Source organism: Columba livia, chromosome 2 (genome assembly GCF_036013475.1).
Source record: "Columba livia isolate bColLiv1 breed racing homer chromosome 2, bColLiv1.pat.W.v2, whole genome shotgun sequence".
Lineage (NCBI taxonomy): Eukaryota > Metazoa > Chordata > Aves > Columbiformes > Columbidae > Columba > Columba livia.
This window is the reverse complement of record NC_088603.1, coordinates 6,753,512-6,778,315: the sequence shown is the minus strand read 5'-3', so window position 1 is coordinate 6,778,315 and position 24,804 is coordinate 6,753,512. Positions and strand designations below refer to the sequence as shown.

The window sequence follows — 24,804 nt, the reverse complement described above, 5'->3', positions numbered from 1 at the left end:
GATTCCTCTGTGATCCCAGCTTTAAGCAATAACTTCAGCTGAGTTACTGAAGATACGGTAACTTCACTTTTTCGCAGCAGGGTATAGTGAAATCCCGGGCAGTTCAGGAAGGCCAGTGCACTCTTTCTGCATGAACTGGAGCGTGACTTTTTGTTCCTGGAACTGAACTTTGCTCTGGATTACAATATTGACCAAATGATCTTTAATTCACTTCAATAGTCCAATTACCTCCCAGAGGATTACATTAGTGATGCACCAGAAACTCAAAACCAGAAGCTGCCATCAATATCTCTAGGCAAAATTGATAAGCCAAGTATGACTCTTTTACCCTGATGGGTAAGGCTGAAAAACCCAGAAAAGCATAGAGGTTAACCTGAGCCTATAAGCCGATTATTTCAATTGGAACAAGCAACATTTGCCTAATAGTTCCTGGAGGTCACACTTACCACTTGTAGCAGAGCCAGGTACCCAGCACCAACATTATCGAAGTTAACTTTAACTTTCGTCCAGTAAAATGTGCCTGACACATTATAGAGTATACAGTCACTCATGTTGTTAATAATTTTAGGGTCTAAAGGCATATCTCCTTCTGTCTTATTAATGCACTTCCCAAACTTCCCAGCGAAGAGGTTCACTCCCATGATGCTAAAGATGAGCCAGAAGATGAGGCAGACAAGCAGAACATTCATGATGGAAGGGATGGCTCCCACGAGGGCATTGACAACCACCTTGGGTGAACCAGGAGAGAAAACACAGAATTAATGTCAGCACTTACACAGACACTTCAATAATGAGCTGTTGTGCACCCTCAATTAACTGGGCTGAACCCTCACATGGTGACAGGTGGATAACTACTAACACTACCTTAGGAGCCAGACCACCATTAAAGGCTCCATACTTGATTATTTTTTCACTCTTGCAATTGAAGAGCTAATCTGTTGGCATCCACCTATGGGATGATGTTTTTTTCAAGTGGAACCTTTTAATGCAGGAGCAATCTGCGAAGTCATCATGACCTCTCAGATCCTACTGGATAATACACTTCAGTAAAACCATCTCTAATAATCGTATGATTAATTGGAAATGGCTGGGGTTCATCACAGTGTCTCAAAATAGAGAAAAAAATTCTGAAATCTTTTACTGAACTCAACCTCTGTAGTTCTTGGGATGTGAACTCTAGCTGCGATAAATTTTGCTTATTTAAATAATAACTGATTGAAACATACTGTGCTAAACCAACTTTGACTTTCTGTTCAGTACACATGATTAAAACAGTGAAGCCATTCTAATTTAACAACCAAAAAAAAAGCATTATTTTTCTCCATTACATCCTCTGCAGCTCCTACAGACCAACCCAGGAAGGGCTGTAAACCCCTGTGTAAAACCATACATTTTCTGAGAGAAGAACACTACGACAAAATGTAGTTTTTCCCTTTCTATGTCAGCTCTTGGTATTCACAGGTTTTGGAGATGCTGCCATTGCACACAGCCCAGGCAAAACTGCCCGGCAGCATTGCTGCAGACATGAGCCTGAGCCCCGCTACATGGATTACTCTCCATCTCTATCTCATGCTTTGGAGATTAAAATCATAGGCAGACGCTAAGCTCTTCTCCTTCTACATTTCTGAAACTGAGACAAGGTGATATTGATCCATAAAAATTAAATTTTATTCAATTGTGAATCTGATTATGGAAAATGTCAGCTCTTGTTTTCTCTCGTATTAGTGTCCAATTTTCTGACAAGCTAATAATGCAACATTTGTTTCCCCATAATTTTTTTGCATTGCTGAGGAAGAAAAATACCAGGAAGAGTAAAATGGTTTTCATGTATGTAGAGCAGCAGCTTCATCTACAATATATAATACAAAATTAGGTAGATCTTTCAAACCCCGGATTTATATTTTGTGCATTTATGAATGAAGCTAATTTTCACATAGGAAAAGCTCTTGACTATATATTTTTTCTGTATAATCTTGTTCCTAATGACTTTTCAGTTTGTTTAAAGTTTGGTGGGGGGTTTTTTGTTTTGTTTTGGGTTTTTGTGTGTGTTTTGTTGTTGTTGTTTTTGTTTGTTTGTTTTTATTTTTGCTATTTTTATCTTTCAGTTTTGGATGTTAATAAATTTCTAACTTCGTTTTACGACTGAATTTGCAGTGTTAACCAAAGTGCCACATCATTTCTAAATCAAGGGGTTATTTAGATATAGCCTAGGCCCTTGTCAAAGGGGGTTTCATTTGCTGCTGTATGGGACAGTATTTTTGTTCCACTTTAATCCATGCAGCACAAAGCCACTGCACTTGTATTAGATTTGCCACTGAACTCAGTTCCAACCCGCAAGCCCTGTGACAGGACACAGACATCCAGGTTTCAGCACGGCCGTGCCCGCATCCTGCTTTTTTTTTCCTCCTGCTGAATTATGTTCAACGGCTTGTAGATAACAAAACACGACATGAGGCTGGAGCAAATCCTCTAACACTTCTCCGAATGAATTATTAACAAGGGGTTTCATTCTTCTCTCACTGCTTCTGCTCTTACACCAGCAGGATGCCGTTTGGTGTGCTGGAAGGACTCTTGATTTGCACTGAGACACGTGACAGGACTTAAAGACCTGAATACATAAAGGTAAGTTGTTATCATAAATTCATGTTGAAAGTTCAGCTGCAAACCTTGCCAAGGAAAGAGCTACACTTCTGCTGCATCTAGGAACAACAACATATGTAGCCATGTAGAAGAAAAGGTTTCATGCCTTTCGATTTCCACCAATGCCTTTATAGGTGAAACCATCTTCCTGGTGATTTCTTTAAGCATAGCCTAGAAACTGAGCTACACTTTAATCCACAATGGTGCAAACCTAGAGCTTGTGGCCCACGTATAGATTTGGTGGCCTAGCTCTCCTGACCTCACGGGCCATTTTCTCAGCTAAACCTGATTCAGATTTTAAATCCAGAAATAGACTCGCACAATGTGTTAATCTTCCCTTTGCTACAGCACAGCCCACCAGACTTTCTGCAGTAATGCCAGGCTGTACCTCCTAACCAAGCCTGGGCATAACTTCTGCAAAAACATCTAATTTACAGTGTCAAGATGTCAAATAACAGGCTAAAATCATTATTACTAGACAATCTGTTCCTGGTGTCCTTTGCTCTCACTGTTAGAAACAGGCGCTGTGTTTTTAGGCTGTGTTTGTTGAACCTGAGGCACTACTTGTCTGCTGTTAGACAATCTTCTCCTATCATCCCTGTCTGCACTGTGTGTGAGTTACCACTGAACATCATTGCTTTGGGTAATTAAAAAAACAGAGCTTCTTTCTAATGGTCATGGTTCCTTCAGATTTCTGATTAATGCTCATAGATCCCTGCAGAGACTTTCCCTTTTGTAATACCCCACTTCCAGCAGTTTCGTGGAATTCCAGTATTGAAGCACTGCCCTCTCTCTCTGCTTGCTGAGTTATTTCCCTGCATATTGAGGGATTGTATTAGTCACCTCATTTATCAGACCTTCCCAAAAAAGCTTGTGTCCCATTGAACAGTCATTCCAACCCCTAAGTCCTTCCAAGATGCTGTTTTCCAAGAAATATCCCCCAGAGTGACCTACTTTCCTCCTCCCGAGGTGTACGGTGTCTGTGGTTTTATTAAAATGCATGTTGTACGATTGATCAATTTTTCACTGTGATCCAGATCAGTCCGTATAAATCCCTTATCTGCAATACCACTTAGTACTCTGCTTGCTTTGTGTGTTGTCAGCAAAGATTTTACATTTTCTTCCAGATGCCGTTAAAGTCCAGATTAAGGACAGTTCTTATTCTGAAGAATCCCTTGCCCCAACACAGTCATCACCAAATTTACAGTGTCATCACTGTTTACAGTTACTTTTTGAGATCCATCACCCATTTTAAATTAAACTATTTTGGCTTGGTACAAAGCTCATGTTTTCATCACAGTGTTCTGTGGTATCAGATTCTTCTCTGAAATCTGAGGCTATTATATCAGCACAGTTACCATCATCAGCATAATTTGTAATCAAATCAAAGGACCATATCAGTTTTACAAGAACTATTCCCCTGAAATCATGCTAGCTAGCATTAATTATGCTATTCCTTCCCTGCATTTATCTTGTAGCAGCCTCACCATGACTTTGCCTAGGATCATTTTCACATTAAATGGTCTATCATCATCCCACTCCTCCTTTTGAAATACTCCAACAACCTCCCTTGCCGGGAAGAAACTTGCAGGGAAGTGGCACATCTGAAATAATTCCCTGATGGACAACAAATGAGGAGACATGGGAGACTTCATGATTTGGGACAGGCAGACCTAAGTTAATTTAAGCTGGGCTCTAAGTATGGCCTGGGAAATGGTGGGTGACACAGGGTGGTGGCACATGCATGGCACCCCCAGGGTCTACAGTAACTGTCAGGTGGGAGTCTGGTCTTATGGCAGTATTTTTTTGGGACAGAAGGGCAGGAAGGCAACAGTTTAGATGTTTTTTTGAAAATTCTCATGGGATGGGAGCTGCTGAGACTTGTGTCAAACTCAGACAGGTCCCAGCTGGTTTGAAGACAGGGAAAGGACCAAAGTCTGATGGTAAAAGGTCCTCTTGGTCATCCAAGCACAACTCTGTGCCTTTGCCTCAGGACCAGTCGTTTCCAAAATTTAGGTATGGCGTCAATGAAGTAAGTCTCTTACTGCAGTATAAATGAGAACTTCTTACCCATGTTCTAGCCATGTAGAGATCTTTCAGTTATTCAAGAAAAAGACATTATAATAGAGCAAACTATTATCATTTTCTTACTGTCAGTGTTTGCTTCTCGACATTATCATTATATAATCTATCACTACGCTAGCAATTTTCCTGTGCATTTTGGAGCATATGAGCTCCTAATAATGAAAGGTCTAACTGTCCCTAGTCGTGTTAAGTGTGGTTAGACAAACTAAAAATAAAATGATTTGATTTTCCAATAGCACGTATTCTCAATTACACTTTATCACGGTTTACAAGCTAATTCACTACCGCCAGTAGCTCAGAAAGACTGAATATATTTCATCTGCAGCAAAGGTACAGGGAAGGAAAGGGGTGTTGAGTCAGGGACCAGGGAGACCTACAAGTAGGAGCACGTTAGGAAGGAAATTTGCTGGGCTGATGTGTGTGTCTACACCACATAGGATCTCCTCCAAGCCATCCTCTTGCTATTCTCAGACAGGGATGAGGAATTTTCAGGCTATTATTTCTTTCCTATTTCAGCCTCACTTTTCTGATACGTTGTACTAGTCTGCCACTGCTTTTCAGGTTTGAATCCAATTTAGTCAAACTGATGCAAAGTCATGGGTGAACATTCTTATGTCATCTTAGAATACGTTAAAGGGTTTTTGCTTGAACTTGCAAATCCACCAGTAGAAGCTAAGCCTTCATAAGCCAGATTTAAATTGATTTGAGAGAGTCTGTGCACAAACCACTCTGGTAGTTAAACCAGTGCAGCTTTTGCCGATATCAACATTTGATCAATTTATGTATGTTTAATAAAGACTTGGAGTGAGGTCATAGAATCATAGAATCATTTTGGTTAGAAAAGACCTTTAAGATCATCGAGTCCAATCATTAACCTAACACTGACAAGTCTACCTCTGAACCATGTCCCTGAGAACCTCATTAGATGACATCGTGAGAGTGAGAGCTTTAATTGATGTCAGTAGTAAAACATCACCTTGTGCCAGCTGAGGATCTGCAGCTTATTTTTTTGTGAATAATATTTGAAATATTTCCTGTGTTTACTGAAAAAGACTGTGGTGAACAAAACAATTAAGTTTTGGTTGCCCAGATGAACAGAGCCTCTTGAATCTTTTTGTCTTAGTATTAACACAGAGGAGAGTGGTCTGCAACAAGATTTGTCTGATCTTCATCCACAAAAATACTATGATTTAGATAATCACAAGGTCTGCAGGACAAAGACATAGATCCCCAGTTCTGGTCATCCACACAACAGGCAAAGTATGGGTACAGGGTTTTCATAAGTTGCTCTATCACCATATTTCCTGGGTTATCACAACTAAGCTCTTCAGCCTTCAGTCTGTCTTACTACAAGGGTATTGCAATGAGAACAGTGACTTACTAGGAGCTCAGTGCATGAACTACACATTTTAGTCGCTGATGATTCAGACAAAAATTTTGTCTACAGGAAAGCTTTACCCTCAATATACTTCAATATGAAAGCTGTAGCATTTTTTGTTGCCCTAGTAGAGAGATTTGGGATCATCATGTTTTATGTGCTTTATCTGGCTAAGCAATCTGCACATTTAGCATTAACCTCTGTTTGTACAGAACACAGTTGTCATCTGCAGGTCATGCATGGTGCAAGGAGTTAAATAAAGTGCTTAACTAAACAATAACTGATTAGTGTACCAGGTAGGCTTAACAAATAAACTTGTATGCTGTGTGAATGTAGTCACGCCGGCAAAGGAATGAAGGGAAAGAGGTGAATGCCCAATATGGAGCAACAAACATGAGCTACATGGTTTTAATGTAAATCCTGACATTCTGTATTAAAAACGCAATCTGTTCAAATGAAAGATTTTATATAATCATTCATTTGCTTTCCATATCTTTAGCATTTCTAATTTTTGCTTTAATTATTAGTGAAAAAGTCCTTAAGAACTTTCCCAGTCAGTGTCATTTTAATACATGTCACAAGCAAGGAGCAAACTTGTAGCTTGGTTATTCCCCTGATACGCCTTATAATTGAGAGGTAATTGTTAGTCAGATGCTTCCTCAGCCAAAAATCTGTTTTTTAAAGCACAATGTGACAAGTTAGGCAGCAGGATTAGTTTATCGTTAAATCCACCAGAGGATAAAGCTCTAATGATACAATTGCAATCAAGACAAAGGAGGGATTTCTGATTTTGTTGTTTTGATACAGCATTATCATCCATTTCCTTTGGCAGACAGAATGAAGACAAAGCCATGTGCAACTGTTCCCTGTTACATGCTTGATGTCACACAGTTGAGCTTTGACTGATGCTTTATCTGTTCTTACCCTCATCCCTTCGAATCGTGACAGTGCTCTCAGAGGTCGCAGGGCTCGGAGGGTCCTGAGGGATTTAATGGGACCCATCTCAGAGTATCCAAGTGTATTGGCTATGAGGCTTATTAAAGAGACCTGAATGAAGACACAAAGCAAAAATCCAATCTGTTAGTACAGTCCTGCCATTTGCCTTTTCTTCTGACTTTCCTTCCTGAAAAGAAACAGCTGGATAGTTGGAAACAGCTGGAACAGTGGGGAAAAAAAACAACAGTTCCTTAAATGGAAACCATTACATTAGACCAACACAGAAAAATAGGAAGTTTTTACATTCACACATCCACAGAACTCTTACCAACTCACAAAACCTTTGTTTCCACCTTAATGCAAACTTTATAGGAAAAGAGACTTTCAAAGACGTTGTTTTTCTTTTAACTCAGCACGCAGAAAACCTCTTAATGTCAGGTTGCACAAGGTGGGTGAGAAAAGAGATCACCATTACGAACCCCTACCTCGATGATGCTCATGCTGTAGGTTTCCTGTACACCCCTCAAGGTTTGTGTATCTTCCACTACTGAAAATAGGATGATTCACGTAAGTGTTACAATTTAGGACTTTCTGGCTAAAAGCATCTGTAAGATCTTACCACTTCCAGCAGAGATAAAAACAAGTAGGATTACCATTCAGTTACCGATCTTAAACTTACTGATTAGAAACGAGTCTTCTAGATTGCTGGTAAACATGACTTTGTACCATAGACTCTAAAAGAATGATGTGCATGGCTCTCCGATTCTGAACTTTTTCACTTTTTCTAGTTTCTGCACAGCCTTCAAGGCAGAAAAAAACTTGACGGGTGTTCAGCATTGAGGTTCATACCTCTTAAAGACTATTTCTGTGAAATAAACTATCCATGTCCAAAACTGGAGGAAGCACGGAGGGGTTCCAATGCTCTTCATGTTCTCAGAGCTTTTGTAGTTCCCAGCTGGTCAGAAATGTTAATGCCACCAGGCACAGGACTGCAGTCTGGATGAACTGAATGGCAGCAGAGGTTGCCAGTGAGATTAAAAAGCCCACAGAGCAACTGGGTTTTTCACACCCAAATCTGTGTTCACAGCCTGAATTCTTACGGAACAGGAAGTGAGAGACAATCAGCTCTCCTGCCAATCTGAATGTATTGAAAGGGAAACAAAATAAATCACCACTTGTTATAAAACGTTACTTTCTTAGAAAAGAGAGACCTATGCACATTGCTCATCACAGATCCCTTACTCCCATCTTACTCTGTTTTCACAGCCTCAGTTATCATGGTACTGGATTATCTCACACCTACTAGTCATAGAATCATTTTAGTTGGAAGAGACCCTCAAGGTCATTGAGTCCAACCATTAACCAACTTTGGCACTAAACCATGTCCCTAAGAACCTCATCTACGCATCTTTTAAACCCCTCCAGGGATGGTGACTTCACCACTTCCCTGGGCAGCCTGTTCCAGTGCTTCACAATATGAGTGTGCAAACTTTGCCTGCAAGGAATGTGCTTTATTGTCACTTTAAAGATAGAAAGGAAGTCTGAACCTGGGGATTCTTCTACGCTATACAAAAAATAGCTGTTTAATGTAGAAGGAAATTCTAGGCTCCCCCCATGAAGACAGTTAGCTCTAGTGGAAAATCTTCCTATTTATTTTAGGGTATTTTTCCTCTGAACCCCACTGTTGGCCGCCCAGCCCAGTTTCGCCCAGGAGGTTTGTGATAAAGCAGGATAAGATGAGCCTGGTTCCCTAAGTCACAAGCTAATGTCCTCTACGGAGGGACCTTTCTCTTGAATATGCATTCACGTATGTACCAGTGCTGTCTGCACAGCTAAGCATCTTTGTAAAACTTGCTCAATTTGTTAAATTATTTACCTATTGATGGCTTTATTGTGGCATGTGGGTGACAGCAAGCCTAAGGGCAGGAGGTCTCAGAGACACCAGGCCTGGGCTGGACACAGCGGGATGGATATCTGCTGGGATAAGACAGCCCAGATTGGTGGATGACAAAGTGGCACAGAGGCTGACTGTCACATTTCAACATGTCACTCTTTAACACGGTGTGACACAAACTCACCTCCCACGTACAGACCCATTGTCTGATGTGGAAGGAAGGCCTTAATAAACACTTCCGTGTTTTAGTGGTGAATGTGCTATAAGAACATCACAATGGACAGGCAAACCAGATTTAAGGTCTGATGTCTTAGGACCTTCAGACACTGGGCAGGTAAAAGTCACCAGTGAAGCCTTCGCTTCCACCTCTAAAAGAGCAGATCTGAACATGACATGAGCACACCTAAGACGTTATTTTAGCATAAGTAATGGTATAGGTTTGACATATATTCACTAGAATGCTTCTTTCACCTAAATCCTGCTCAGTCAATGCTCACAGTTAAAGATGAAAATCTGGGTTTGACTTCAAAACCATTTTAAACTCACCAATGCTTCCAAACCGAGGCAGCACCCATTTTCTGTCTTCCCTATTTCTAACCACCCTTGATTATACCCTGTACTCTGAAGCTTCATTAACATGTAGTTCGAAACCTTATCCTCTCATTCCCTCTCCCCATTGACCTGATGTTGCCTAAGTAAGGAGAAAGGGCTGATGGATTTGTCTAATAACAGCAAGCAAATAGGCAGCATACTTCTGTACTAAAGCTATTCAGTGAAGTCATCTTAAAACTGTAATATAATTGGCACTATTGAGATGTCATGATAGGAGTAACACTATGGCATATATTTCTGTCTTTGGTAGAAAGTTTACTGCAGAAAATGGCCTTAACCACTCACAGCCTTGGAGCTCCCTATCCAGACAGGCTGGAGGTATAAGAAAACCAGCTCTAAGATGGCATGCTCAATGACAGGAGCCAAGATGTCTACACTCACACATTTCAAGGGAAACTCATCATCTCTAAAATGAATGTAGAGATTTAAAAGAAAATTAATGAAATACAGACCACCCAACACCCTTATTTGGTAGGTGTACCCACAATGACTGCAAGTCAGATGGTCTCAAGGTCTTCAAACTGCCTTGGTTCATGCATCTGCATGCTTCTTCCCTCATCCCAGATTTATATTCTATAAATTGCCTTTCTCCCAAGGCAAAAAATGTTCTCTTCAAATCCTAGAAGGCCAGACTTCGGATCTGAGTGGGTTACCGGTTTCTTTAGAGTGTCGTAAGTGTCACCCTGAAACACATCACAGGTGCTCTTGTCCTCCTGACACAGATTTACACAGCATTAGATATCTCTTCAGAGGATTAGGACGCAAAGCTGTGTAATACGTGGCAATGATTTACAAGGCTGGAGTCAGAGCTGAGCTTAGGAAAACTTGTTTAAATGCTCGGCTGTTGGTTCTGAAGGTATATCCGTCAAATTTTATTCATAGGAGATTTACTAACGCAGAGACTTGGCCATTTGGACTTGATTAAAAGTGACCCGGAAGGCTATTTTTAGGAAAAAAATCAAGCAGTTTTCAAAATCGGTGCTGACTGCCCCACATAACCACAGCAAAAGGTGAAGTCAGCTGTTTCTGTTACATTCTTTTTTCCCGTTACAAGGCTGTGCAGCCCAGAGCTGCTCTGAGGTTCTACTTGGCGCTCTGCTTGGTATCAAAAACTTGCTGGCACCCAGAAGACACCTCCGGGGTCAAAATAACCTCCAGATTCTTAATATGGCACACATTTCCAATCTTTTATCTTTGTGAATAGTTTTTAGGTTTTTCAGGAAAAAAATACCTCTGAAGACCAGGCAGCACTGGAACATTGTGGATAGCAGGCGAATCCTAAGGATTCCTAAGAAGCTTTCAGAGGTTTCCATTTAAACTTTCCTTATCCTTAATCAAGTAATAAGGTCCTCTGTATTAGTTCTAGACTGTTCCTTATCCCCTTGACTTGCCGTTTAGTTGGTGACTCTGAAGTCCCCAGCATGATGTCGATCACTGCGATTTGCCATCTAGCGTGAACCCCAACGTACAATCTGGCCCACAATGAGGGTCCCTAAAGTGGGGAGTGATCCTCATAAATCAGTGTAGTCAATCCTGCCTCCACAGACATTAACGGCAAAATTCTCACCAATTGCACAGGTCAGGATTTCATTCATGTGGCAGCTCTTCCCTTTTGCTTTCCTCAGATCACCTCAGCACAGCCCAACAAGAGCTCATCCTTAGCCTCTCAGTGACTTCCCAAAATTTATTACACCCTGAAACAGTCAGGACTTGGTGCCCAGCTCAATGGTAGAATTTCCCAGCAAAGCTCAGGCTCCAGGCAAAGCCACATTGATGTTACCTACACACCTTCCCTTCTTCTTGCTATCGTAACAGGCAGGGAGTGTTGAGTTCTCTCTGATCCTGGCATTTAGAAAAGTTTGTTGCCTCTCTTCCTTACTTTCTTTGCCCAGAAATAGTTTTTCTATAAATTTATATTTATCCATATATACCTAGATCCATCTATGTATCTATATAGACAATATCTATAAAATATTCTATCTATATACTTGCATTTCTGTATTTCTACATTCCTACACACAAGTTTATCTATATAGATTTTTACAGCAGTTTGTATGGCAGTTGGGTAAAGGGAGAGATAAAGGAAACCCGCAGCTTTCATTATAGCTTTTTCCATGTTATGCTTAGGAAAAAAAATGTGGTATTTTACATCTTGTGAGTGCATTGAGCACTAGAAATCCCAATCATGGGTGGCTGGCGTTCTGAATCCTCCCATCATCTACGTGGCTTAGTGGCATTAGCAGCTCAGGTCTAGAGCGCTCCATTGCAAGATATTCATATGTGTTTCCAGGGCAAAATCAAGAAGAATCAATTAATTTAGATGACTAGAACACAGGCAATGGTCTCTGAAGAGAGGATAGCCTCACTGATAACTGTTCAAAGTTATTGCCTAATATATTCTAGTGCGATTAAAGCCTGAATTTCTGAATTATTCTGATGATCCACCACTACATTATATTTGACAAAAAAAAAATGTCTTCTCCAGGCAACAGGAATTTCTCTTTTCAGTAACTGCCACTTTTTTGTTTTACTAGTGGAAGATTGTCACTCTTGAGATGAGAAATACGACTCATTTGTTTGTACTCAGGTGTCACCCATCTAGTGTGAGGTCCCCAGTGTGCTCACGTGGGTGCTCACAGTAATTAATCAGTTAAGAGATACACAGCATTTTTTTAACAATTAAAATTGTTAATTAAGAACACACAGGGATAAAGTTATACATTAACTATATATGTCTTTGTTATCTGACAGTGACTTAAGAAATCCGTGTTGTAAACCAACAGAAACCCCAGTAAAGCTGTCAGAAGGGAATTTTAAGGCTGTAGAAAAACAAAGTAGGAAGTGCGATAATGCAGCTTCCTTTCAGTACACACAGAGGAAATGGTCTTTAATCAAAAGATGACAGACTCCTTTTGACAAGGAGCTGTTGCATTTGTAACTGTAGTGGGGTCCCTTCCTATATGCATACATCTTAAAAGCATAACAGTAGCATGCACAGGCTCCCTGGCCATGAAATGATGCTGGTGGCATAATCTGAAGGGCGCAGTTTTGGGGCAGTGCTTCACCTCAAGCTGACAGTGTTTCTCGTAGCAAGGAGGTGGGTTTGAGCTGGAATTGAGGCCGTTCTTCTCCTTTTTGTATTTCTTTCCACCAGCCTAAAAGCACATCACAGTGAGCACCCGCTGGACTGAGCTGGAAGCAGACCTGAGCAGCACCATTCCAAGGCAGATGCTGCTCGACATTGATGACATTTTTGAATTAACACCAGATTTCCACTGAGATGAACTAACAGCAGAGCCCAGAGAACAAGAAGTTCTGCCTGGGCAATGGTAAAAATCCTCCTTGGCTGGTCACATAAATCCTAAAACCCATGAGAAAAATGAGAACAGCTACTAAATGTCTGCCTGCTGCAGCAGACAGCTGTGAGTGATACCCTGCAAGCTGCTGTCTCGGGGAGAAGAAGAGACCTTCCCAGTTTGGGCAACAGCATATGCTTTATGCAGCTAGGGATTTCATCAAATTAACCTGCTTGTTCAAATTGGAGGGGAGGGAGGCGGGGAAAAAAAAAAAGGACATTTGAAAAGGAACACAGCAGTTGGGTTGAAAGCTCTGGCCACTTATTTAAATAAGCAGTTTCTGCTAATGCAGGTCCCCGGTGCTTTCAAAAAGCTTTTTGTGTGCCCCAGGAACCAGAGTCTCCCCCTCTCTAACTGTACTTTTTTTAACAGAAAAAAGAATAGTAGAAGAAAGAGAGCTTGGATTGCTGTGGGTGCCTCTTTCAGTCCAGTGTGGTTTGTCCTGTCCACTGCTGCCAAGGACAGTGTTACCCCAAGAGCAGATCTGCACAGCCAGAGCAGCAGCCCGGCATCTGTAAAAGCCAGGCCTGTGGTCCCAAGTTGCTCCTTTGATTTGATAAGGAACAAAATTAGGTCTATACCCCAAATGCAAACTGGAAAAACTACAGGGAAAGTGGAATCTGCATATAAATTGAAGTACATGGAACTTATTGCCACTCTGATATACTGTTGGGTGAAAAGGACTGGTAAGAAGGTTAGTATTCCCTTTAGCATCTAACATTTCTGAGCAGAGGTTTATTATAACGTTATTTTTAAAAAATATCTCTTTACCCTTTCCCTCTGACATTGTATTTTCTGCCATATAGATGCCTCACTGTATGATTGCACCTGCCAATCCAGAAATTGTATGGTACGAATGAAGGGCATAAAGTTAAAGGAAGGTTTTAAAATTAGGACACCAGAGAGAGACTAAGGTGACCTAAACCAAATTCCCACCTCTGCTACCCATTTCCTTGAATCACAACCCTCACATTCAGGTAATGACTACGCACTGCTCTGGAGTTAGTCCATGGCATGGAGATGAAAGCGCGTCTGCAAATGAGTTAATGAAGAGCTTCCCTCACCGGCAGCCGAGTTCATTACTGCTTGTGGAGTGCTCTCGTGTATTATAATATGATGGGCTACATGAGTGCCTACATTAATTATAAACAAAAATTATCTCCTGGAAAGCCTGATGGTACTTCTTATAACTCAGATTAAAAAGACTTTTACATCATCCACTTATTTATTTTCCTAGGACATTTCCTCTTGTTCTTCAATTTAGTTATTTACTTCCCCCATCTAATACTCAAACCAAGGCTGTGAAACTCTGTTAGTATTCCATCTTCTCAGCTTGTTTCCTGGTCCTCATGTCCATGCTTTTTGAGGCGGTGTTTCCTTTTCAGAGGGCAGCCTTGATGCAAACAGCATGTGCCACTCCTGTTGGCTTAAATGCTTTTGAATAAATCATTCCTGCATCCTAATTGCTTCCTGGCGGTTTCCAGAAGAACCTCTTTACGTCTTGCTGTTCTCTTAATCTGTCACCTCCTTTACACCTGCTCAGGCTTTTCTAACAGCTCCAGTCAAATCCCAAGGTGGCTGGCTGTGAGTCAAGAATTAAACTTCAGCTAATTTCTGAGGGTGAGTCGAACGACCTGCTGCTGCGAGCTTATATCCAGCGAGATGGCAAACTGACTTATTGATTTGCAGTTTTCCCACCCCTACCCTTTCCAAATGGATTTTCAGCCTGTCTCAATTCACCTTTTCACTGCAAACAGACACCTTTGCAAGACCTCCAGGTCCATTTATCAGCTCTGGGTAGGGATGGCAGAAGGATTCCTGTGACTTTAGGGGAACAGGTGACACTCCATGGTCAGCCAAATCTTGGCCAAGACCCAAGGTCTTTCTCCTTGTTGCAGCAGCGGTGGCTGTGTGGGTGCAGCTGCCTTGAAAAGTCTGGTATTTCTACCTGGATTTAGAGCAAAAGGATTTCTTCATCATCAGCTACGTTCTGCTTCTCATCCAGATGCTGTGAGGAGACACCCTTGATTTAGGACAGCTGAAGAGGAAAGATATTGTAGCCTTAAGAAGATCTCCAAACCCACCACATAATTCATCCCAGGGTACCTTCTTGATGCTGAATGTTGTTGCCAGGAGTAGACGGGAATATACTTGATTATTATTTATTGTTTGAAGGTAGCGTTATAATGCCAGGGGTCTGCATAGTAATTACTGAGAGCACATTTGCCTGGGAGCTCAGCCCCATCGACTCTGCCCTTGTTTGGTTTCCACAAGGTGCTGTTCTGCATTGGGTCAGTTCCCTAAAGCATTGACTTAATCAGATGTTCCTAATCAATATGAAAAATACCAAGTCGATGTGGGAAATATGACAGCCTTAGCCTGAAAATCATCTCTGTTTAGTTGGATTTTTGAAGCTGAGTTGAACCTGGTATTGCATTCAATATGCTAGGATGGAGAGGGACTCCAAATAATTATAGGTTCCATGATTTCTGCCAGAATGGACAATAGTACAAGTAGGAATCCTACATACTACAAGTCCTCATCTTCATTTGCCTTAGCAGACCAAAGCCAGTCACACCAGGGTAAGAGGCCAGCACAAAGTCTCTGCACCACTGGAGCTTTCAAGTTTCAACACAATTCCTTTGATCTCTCACTCCCCTAACAAAGAAGCCCTGACCCCTCTACAGGCTGTATCCCTCCCTTCACTTCTTCCTTCCTCCTGCCACCAGTCTCTTGAGCCGCCTATGGCCATTCTAGACAGAGCTACAAGGGTGGTGGGAAGAGGTTTTGCCGTCTGCAACTGTTGGGATTGCAAAGGTGTTGGTCATCAGGCAGAGCAATCATAGAAACATGGAATAGTTTGGGTTGGGAGGGACTTCAAAGCTCATCCAGTGCCACCCCTGCCATGAGCAGGGACATCTTCACCAGCTCAGGTTGCTCAGAGCCCCGTCCAGCCTGGCCTGGGATGTCTCCAGGGATGGTTCATCCACCACCTCTCTGGGCAACAAGGGCCACTGTTTTACCACCGTCGTATAAAATCTCTTTTTTCATGTCCAGCCTGACTCTCCCCTCATAGTTCAAAACCATTACCCCAGGAATTGTAGGACAACCGTTCTCTGTCCTTGCAGAGAGCTCTGTCTCCACTGTGTCCCAGCTCTGGTCCTCCATGCAAGGAAGAACATCTCTGTATAAGGAATTTGGCTGCTCCACTCACAGCAATGGCAAGGGTCAAACAAGATACATGCAAGAGCTCAAGGTTTTATTCATTATATTCTTTCCAAGCATATTCTACTAAAAAGGGACATTTAAATGTGCTCCATCATCAAATAACTTCAAGAAATAAAAATGGTTGGTAAACCTAGTTCAGCACAATCTGAGTTGAGAATGGTTTTTTACATCGCTTTCAAAAGTTGAAATTCTCCCTCAGTAATTGAAATTCTTCAGTAATTGCTGTAATTCTTCATATTGCAACCGTTTAACAAGGTGTAGGCAGGCAACGAGCTACACTTACTACTGGACTTTCCTCCTCACCTTCATTTACTGTCCATTTTCCTCCAGCTCCAGCATGTTTTGTCCTGCTGTGCCTTGTCTGAAACTGAGCTTGCGTTTCCTCTTGGCAAAGCCCAGTTGCTCCTTTTAGCATCTATGCAGTAACTAACATGAGGTGCAAACCAAGATAAGACAAGACATTTCGATGTTTTTGCATGTGTTATGTTGAGATAAAGCATGGGGAGGCAGAGGGGAGATTTACGGCCTCCACTGACCTGCTAACACACAGTAAAACCACTTATCTTCATGTGGATTTTTTTTTCCCCTTATCCTGAATTAGGCAACATGTATTAAATGAGCTTTTTTTCTTTCTTTCTTTTCCCCAAACCAGGCTCCCTGCCTTCTTGAGAGGGATTCTCTTTCCTATTAATTCTCTGAGAGGTTTATGCCATCAGCACAGGCCCAGAAAGAATGTGCACTGAAAATCTTCAAAAATCCCACATGAGCATTTGCTTCGAGGAACTGGGAGAAAACCAGTCAAAAAACAAGCTCTGAATTAATAGCACCCTGTTGTAACCTGCGGATTTTTGATAACTTGCAGAGAGCACTAATAAATTCTCTCATAAGATGCTCCTCCAAGTGACAAGCTATATTATTTTTACTTTACCTTGGCTGCATTTTTGTCATTCCGTTCCTGTGCACTTTTCTGAACAGAAAATTCGCATGCTTTTAGGGTAATTTCCCAAGAATACAAATTGGATTTCAGTGCTGTTTGAGAACAACTCATTACAGCAGATTGTGTAATTACTGGTAAAGCAAACAGAAATCACCTTGCTAATCAACAGGGAATACAGATGGAAAAAACAATTAGCATAATCATAAGCCATCAATATTTACTTCACACAGCAAGTTTTTAATTGTCACTTAAAGACAATCCGACACAAAGGCATAATTTAATTCAATTCAATTTTTAACTGGGGATGGAAAGACTGGTTTAAATTGTTCATCTCAAACTCAAATATTATTATCTGCTCTTTAACTCGTCTAGCAGTGAAGTTTCCAAAGCAGAAATCTTAGAGCAAGTGCTTTCCAGGAAACTCTCTTGGAAAACATAATATCTGCATTTTTTAAGCATTCTTTGAGAGTGATGATGCATGTAATGACTAAACATCCATGAGCAGTTCTCAAAGAACCAACAGGAAATTTGGCAGCGGACAGGAAATTTGGCAAGCTGCTCAGTGGGCAACACAGAGCTCTAGGTACAAACTCAGCCGCTCCAGGCAAACAACAGAAACATGTTCTGTTATAACCATTCACAAGAGGTATGTGGGGAGAAACCTACGTATTATTCTACTTCCACAGAAGCATCTACAAGATCCTGCCTGCTGGACTTGTTGAATAACTCATCTGAGATGTCTGGTCTCCAAATCCATTGCTGAGCCTTGCTTGAACTATTTTGCAGACAGGTATGTTGCTTCAAGCTGTTGTGAGCCCCTGCCTCCAGGGCCACAAAGGTGAATGGAAGAATCTTTCTCCGTGGTGACTCAGCTGGAGAGAAACTGTTGGGGGCATCACGTCAAAAACAGAGAACTCGATATGACCATCCCCTCCTCGCTGCAGGATGTAGCGTTAGGACCCATTGCTGGAGATGGCTGAAGGGGAAGGAGGCTGCCAGCATCTTTAAAAGAGCAATTGCTAAAAAAACCATAGCTTTCACAATTATCAAATCTTGAAAGATGAGACAATATTAGAGAGAACCTCACCTCCCTTCATCTCAAGTCAGTGAACGACCACCAGTTTTTATTAAGCCTGGATTGGGGCTAACTTTTGGTCAATTAAATCGAACCCAAAAGCTGCAATGGAGATGGAGGATTTGTGATAATGGACTTTTATAATCAGATGACATTAGTGCCCGCTTAAGAGGATTTTTCTGTGTATGCCACATGCAATGAAATTGGCTGTGACTTTTCTTCCTGAGCATTCTTACTAACAAGTTAGACTTTACATCCCTTTCCCGAGAGCTTTCTTGTGACAGCTTCTATAGGGTACCAGTCTCTCCCCTCTGCCTTCAATGCATGATCAGCAAGCACAGAAGCTGTTGAATGCAACACCTCCAGTCTTTAAATGATGCTAAGCTCCAGGCTCATGCCTTTCCCAAACTGACCACTGTGATGGAATAATCCATTCGCTGTCAGCAGAGACTGGGACATAGCTCAGGATTAATTGGCTGAAGCTCAAACTAGATAAGCTCAAGATAATGTTTATAGGTCAGAAGAAACAATTGAAGTGAACATCAAACACGACACCAGCATGCACGAATGGTGGAGTTTATCTGTCTCTTGTTTTAAAACCCTGTTGCAGGACACGCCTGGTTGAAAGCAGCTTTCATAAACATGCATGCATTCTGAATGCCATGTGCCTCCATCTCTGGCCAAGTTCAGGCTCCTTGTTTAATCTGCTTTGTACGGAGAGGTTTTGATCGCATGAATGCTTGGAAAATATCTATTCTTTGTGAAAATATTTGCCTGTGCATCTTAGCAAAGAGGACTGTGAATAAACACCACTCCTGAAGGTGATATTGATGTCTGTCTACACTTCAGACACACTGCACGCTCTGCTTTTCCCTAATTTTAAAAGAGTCATGGACTGGCTGCCCAGCACTCCAATTCACGTGCGTAGAGAAGATATAGTTGCAGTGTAGAAGGGGGTTACATTAGCAGTATACTTGCTATTAGTAGGGAGGTATCGTATAGATGTACGTTAATGCTTTTTGTTCAGTAAATCCAAGGTTCAACAGACATTTAAGGCATCTTTTCCAGGTGCCCTCAGTTGAAATGTATTTTGTGGTTTGATTATTCTCAAAGAAATCTGTTGCGGTGCTGTTGATAGGACTTTATTGTATTGAAACGTATTTAAAAGCACTCTCTTATGGCTTTACTACACTAACACACTTCTATGAGATGCAGAGAAGCCCATTATGAGAGATCATCCTTTAGGGACTCTACATCCAGCAAAAATAGCTCCCAGTTTGTGGGTTACTGTGCATTTTGATGTTCAGGTTTTGCAAGACAGAATCTTCATTGGCAATCCACAATTGTGAGAAGGAGCCTTTGCTGTTCCACAGGCCAAAATCAGTGTCAAAGGTCTATCACAAGGCAGGCTAAGTACAAAAAACCAAACCAAACCAACAAAATCTGCAGCAATACACTGTTACCCTCTCTGGGTTCACTTTCCATTTAGAAATAGTGAATACTTGCAAATTTGAGCTAGTTTTATGAATTATTCACATCAGAAAAAGGATTCTGAGTTGCATTTGTGCAATGAGAAAACACAGATGATAGATGGTTTCGCATGTCCAATAAAAAATCAACCATCGCAGCTTGAATTTTGAATACCGATACCAAACTCCTAATGAATAATTTGCAGATCAGGATTTTTTAAGTGAATAATTTTAAACAAATAAATTTTACAAAATCAGACAAGTGGTTCATCTGCTTCTTTTGGAGCAGCTAATTCACCCATTCACTCCCTTCTGCAGCTCAGTTGCAGTGATTTGGTTCTCAAAGGACGAAAAAGAAAATGTAAATTGAAGTAAAAAGTGTGCTGGAAAAAAGAAAGCATGTCACTTTGACAATTCAGAGTGGCAGGGTGTGTGAGCAATAGGGTAGGAGATCATCTGCTAAACCCACTAAAAATACAGTACTGGGTTCTCATAATCTGCATTGGGAATGGGATATGACTTTGAAGAAAAGAGTGGGGCACAGGGAAAAGCTTTTTTCATTGAGAACACTAAAGGGCAAGTGATTTCCTAGAGTCAGTTAATAAGTGAAATAACTCAAGGATGGAGCAACTTTTTGGCAAGATTTGGAGCCTGCAAAAACAACATTTAAATGTGGGTTAAGAAAATAAAAAACTCTAGGTCATTAAGAAGGCTCTGGGGTGGATTTGCTGGGGATAAGGGGAGTCCCAGGGGCTTCTGAACCCCGTTCCCCGTAATGTTGTTTTATGTCATATTTGCTCGGGATGGGTGGCGGGGGAGATGAAGCCCCTTTCCCCAGCCCACCTGTGGCTGCTTCTGAAATCCACCATATAAAGTACATATTTCTAACAAGAGTGGAACTCATTTTGAACTGTAAATGATGAAGCAGGGCTCCAAACTGTTTCACTGAATTCATAGTGCAAACGCTTGTTCCTATCAGGAAGACCCTTGCTTATAGTGGTGACAGTATCTGTCCCTCATCCAGCCCTTCTAATCTTCAGAAGTTTATTAAAACAATAACTCCAATAACAAATACCTGAAAGTCAATATCATACTTTAGGGGAGTCCTATTAGTCCCATTCTACAGACTGAGAAACCAGGAAAGAAAAGCTATGTCACTCGACCTAAACCACAGGGAGCACTGTTTTCAGGGTTGGACTATAACTTAGGAACCAGTGGTTTCAAATTTTGTGGTTAGATAATTAAAACAGGCCTTCCTCTTCTGTTGAAGCTGATCTGTGAAAAATGAGTGCCTTCCCTTTAAGAGGTTTCCAAGCATGTATGCAAAGAAGAATTTATGACTTACAATTTATGTAAAGAACTTCCTTGTCATAAATCAATTTATTAAAGCTCTGGAGAAGCTTCCAAAGGCTCTGATCCAGCAGTGCACTTAAGACATGTCCATAACTTCAAACAAGTAAATCGTCCCATTGAAGTGCTTTCCTGGACTAGGGCCAAAGAAAGTGTAGCTGTCCCCTGAGTCTAGGTTCAGATGTAAAATGGGGAAAAATAATTTATCAAAAGTTTAAAAAGTTACAGTCATGGCAGAGCTCTGCCAGCCTTCCACATTAATACCTCAAGCTTATAAGAAATGGCCTCAGGGAGATAATTGCTTCCTTAGTGATAGACTGTGATGAAATGTTAAACCCTGTCTGGAGGATGGGGCTTGTCCTGGCTTTTGGCTGGCTTGTTCTTTGCTGGCTTTTCCTGAATTTGGCAGATCCCACATCCAGGCAATGTGAAACTTCAGAGGGGACATGCCTGGTGCCAGCAACACTCAGAATCACAAAATGTTTGGGGTTGAAGGGACCTCTGGAGATCCGGTTCGAACCACCTGCTAAAGCAGGTTCACCAGAGCAGATCACACAGCAATGTGTCCAGGTGGGTTTGAATGTCTCCAGAGAAGGAGACTCCACAACCTCTCTGGGCAGCCTGGTCCAGGCTCTGGCACCTCAAAGGAAAGAAGTTTCTCCTCATGTTCAGATGGAACCTCCTGCGTTTCAGCCTGTCTCTGTTGCCCCTCATCCTGTCATTGGGCACCACTGAACAGAGTCTGGTCCATCCTCCTGACACCCACCCTGGAGATATTTATCAGCGTCCCCTCTCAGATTCTCTTCTCCAGGCTGAAGAGACTCAGCTCTCTCAGTCTTTCCTGATAAGAAATATGCTCCAGACTCCTCATCATCTTGTAGCTCTCTGCCGGACACTCTTGACACTCCTGGGGCATGAGCTCCCTTTTGTTAAACTATTATTCATTTTTAAGAACTACCCTCACAGAAGAACTAAGCGTTGTGATATTTCAAGGATCTAGAGTATTTTGTAAGGTTTCGTAATAGTGAAATTACTTGGACAAGAGGACTATTCACACCTTCTTCTGGACTCCTTCACTGATAAATACTTGGGAGACAGGACTGAACATACTGTTACGCGCCCCTGGCAGCCTCACCGGGAAACTTCGCCAAGGACAGCTTCTCTAATCTGCTGAACGACTTGTGTGTCGAGGTCATGTGCGGAGCAGTCGGGGGAAATCGGACCTCATGCTATCCGTGAGTGTGGAAGGAAATGTCAAATGCTAAAAGAGAGAGCGAGTTCCTCAGGACAAGAAGGGAATGTGACTCAAATTAGCAGGGTGACACCTCTGCATAAACAACACAGTGATCTCTGCTTTGGCACGCTGACTTTTGGGGATGCACGGTTATATACCAATTCTGCAGATCTCCTTGGATGTTTGCCTAAGGTTGTTGTTCAGAATGAGTGACAGCTGTCATTTTGCAAAAACAAAGCTGATGAACAACAGCTCGTTCTTATGCATTACAAAGCCCAACACAAGAAGCATCATAGTTCCAAAATGATACTTACATCTACAATTAGGAAGTCAAGCCAGCACCAGGCATTGGTGAAATACTTCTTGAAGCCATAAGCCACCCATTTCAGGAGCATTTCCAAGACAAAGATGTAAGTGAATATCTTGTCAGCATAATCCAGCATAGTTTTTATGTTCTTTCTGTCTTCAAGGTAAATATCTTCAAAAGCCTGGAAGTACAAAAAATTGATGAAAACCATCTTCTAAGCTGTGTTAGAAAGCATCGGTGCTGTATTTCAGGTGTATAGTATTATCTGACGGGATATCACATGCTGTCTGTGATTTCTGATATATCTTAATGTTACCATCAGAATGAGTGCACAGGCACAAATAGGACTGACCCTAACCTGAAAGAGACCTGTTCAGCTTTCCATTATAATGGACATATGCTCAGCTGTCTCTCTCTCCAGCCTCTACTGATCAGACATCCTTTGGGTGTTAAGGGTTGCTCAAGCATCTTAAACTTGAAAACATGAATCTGTGAGCAGGGGCCACCCCAAGCAGCCCAAGGACATCCTGCCTCAGGTCCTGTCATCTGTGCCACTGCTATCAGGACACCTCAGATGTCCCAGGTCATAGGACACCTGCTTTTAGGAGGCAGAATCCAACCTTTACATTTAGCCAAATGCATCTTATTGCTAATGATGACAAATTGGGTTATTAACCTGCTTACACGTGTGTTACAGAGGGCCAGAGTTCCCTGGCTTCTGTTCAGCCATCACATTTCAGGTAGCTACAACTATCTGCCTCAATAAATGCTTATCATTATTCACTTAACAGAACAATTATATTTTAAAGGTCAAGGGATCTATCTACCCATCTCATCTGTCTCTCTAATCTTATGCAGGGCATCATCAAAGGAAGTTCAGTATCTGTATCAAGTACAAGCAACTTAATAACCCCTTTAAATATTAAAGATATAAAACAATATGCCTACTAAAAGAAAACAAATAAAATTGCGTCATATTTAGCTTTCACTTTATAATGTACATCAAATCAAAGGCAGAATCCTAGTGTCAAGGTTGCATATATACATCCCGTTGTGGGGTTTCTAAGTCAAGCAGTGGTTATGATCTTCGTCCTCAGCTACTCTCGCGACTGTCATCACACAAACTGCTCTCATATCTCTGTAGCCTGGATGACCCAAGCTTCGATATCTTACCCTCATCCTGTTGCGTGACCCAAAGCACTTGGCAGCCAGAAACAACATAATTTGAGAAGGTCTGTGCTAATCGTCTTAATTATCTGCATTTACATATTTCAAGATCTGTAGCTACTTTCTGAGGAACTTCAAAAAGTTAGCAAACACCCAGTGCCTGGAGATAGAAGAAGCGTGTTACTTGTCACTCAAGCAGTCACACTGCTCTTTTGCCTGCCAAGGAACAGTAATTAAACTGACAAGAGAAGCTCTGGCAGCCCGTGCCAAAGCTTGTCCATTTGTCCCCACACTTTGGGGTGACGTTTTCACTGCAACTCGGTCTCCTATCTTGCCTTCAAAAATGATATTTCAAGAGTGTGAAAGAGCTGTTGGAGAAAGCCACATAAAACAATACACAGAGAGACTGGAGTTTATCACTTCTTGTAGGGGCTCACTCACTTTGTCAGATGACTTGCTGTACTTTGCAATTACTGCAAAAATAACAACAAACTATTTATAGTGATTTCCTCCTCTCCCTCCTTTGCTCTCCCTATTTTCTACTAGCTTGTCAAAAAGTACATCGTGTTTTGTCTACTAAAAGCACACTGTGAGTCAAGTCTAAAGTCACGAATTCGGAAAAAAAGCAGCTTAATAAAGGATGATAAAGATGCTACCTGCATGCCTCAGGTGCACTTATTACCCAAATGACAAAACTCTGGCACTTTGCATATTTTGCCTGGTGGCAACAGATGAAATCTTTGCGTTACAAAACATCATTAAGGGTTATTTCTTCTGCTTTGCTTTGTGTGTTAAAAATGAATTAAACTGGATACATGGAGTGGTATCTACAATTACTATTAAAACACAGGCTCCCAGTTTGGGTGCTTATTGGTTAAATGCATAAGAAGAGGCTTTGGATCATTTGTGGTAAACTATAGATATACTCTGGTGGTTAAACTACCACACACAAATATATATTGGCTTTTAAACTCCCTTAAGAACTTAGCATGTCCCAGGGATGTAGACAGGTAAACTCAGTTTTTGGAAGATCTCACCCCAGAATAACAGACAAAAAACCATCGAGTGATGCCTCTAACACACTGAAAATACTGAAGCACAGTGTTGATATGTGAGAAAATGCAGCATAATTTACC

At 41.5% G+C, this 24,804-nt stretch overlaps 1 protein-coding gene across 1 annotated transcript in view; it reads right to left on the bottom strand.

Moving 5' to 3' along the window:
* The window catches only part of LOC102083872 (sodium channel protein type 5 subunit alpha), a 194,471-nt gene that overhangs the window by 12,441 nt on the left and 157,226 nt on the right, over positions 1–24,804 (bottom strand). The window contains exons 18-20 of the mRNA XM_065055229.1: positions 22,509–22,682; positions 7,028–7,150; positions 447–728 (exon numbers count right to left, since the gene is read on the bottom strand). Of these exons, the coding sequence (XP_064911301.1) occupies positions 447–728; positions 7,028–7,150; positions 22,509–22,682 (579 nt within the window). The remainder of the gene's footprint in view (positions 1–446; positions 729–7,027; positions 7,151–22,508; positions 22,683–24,804) is intronic.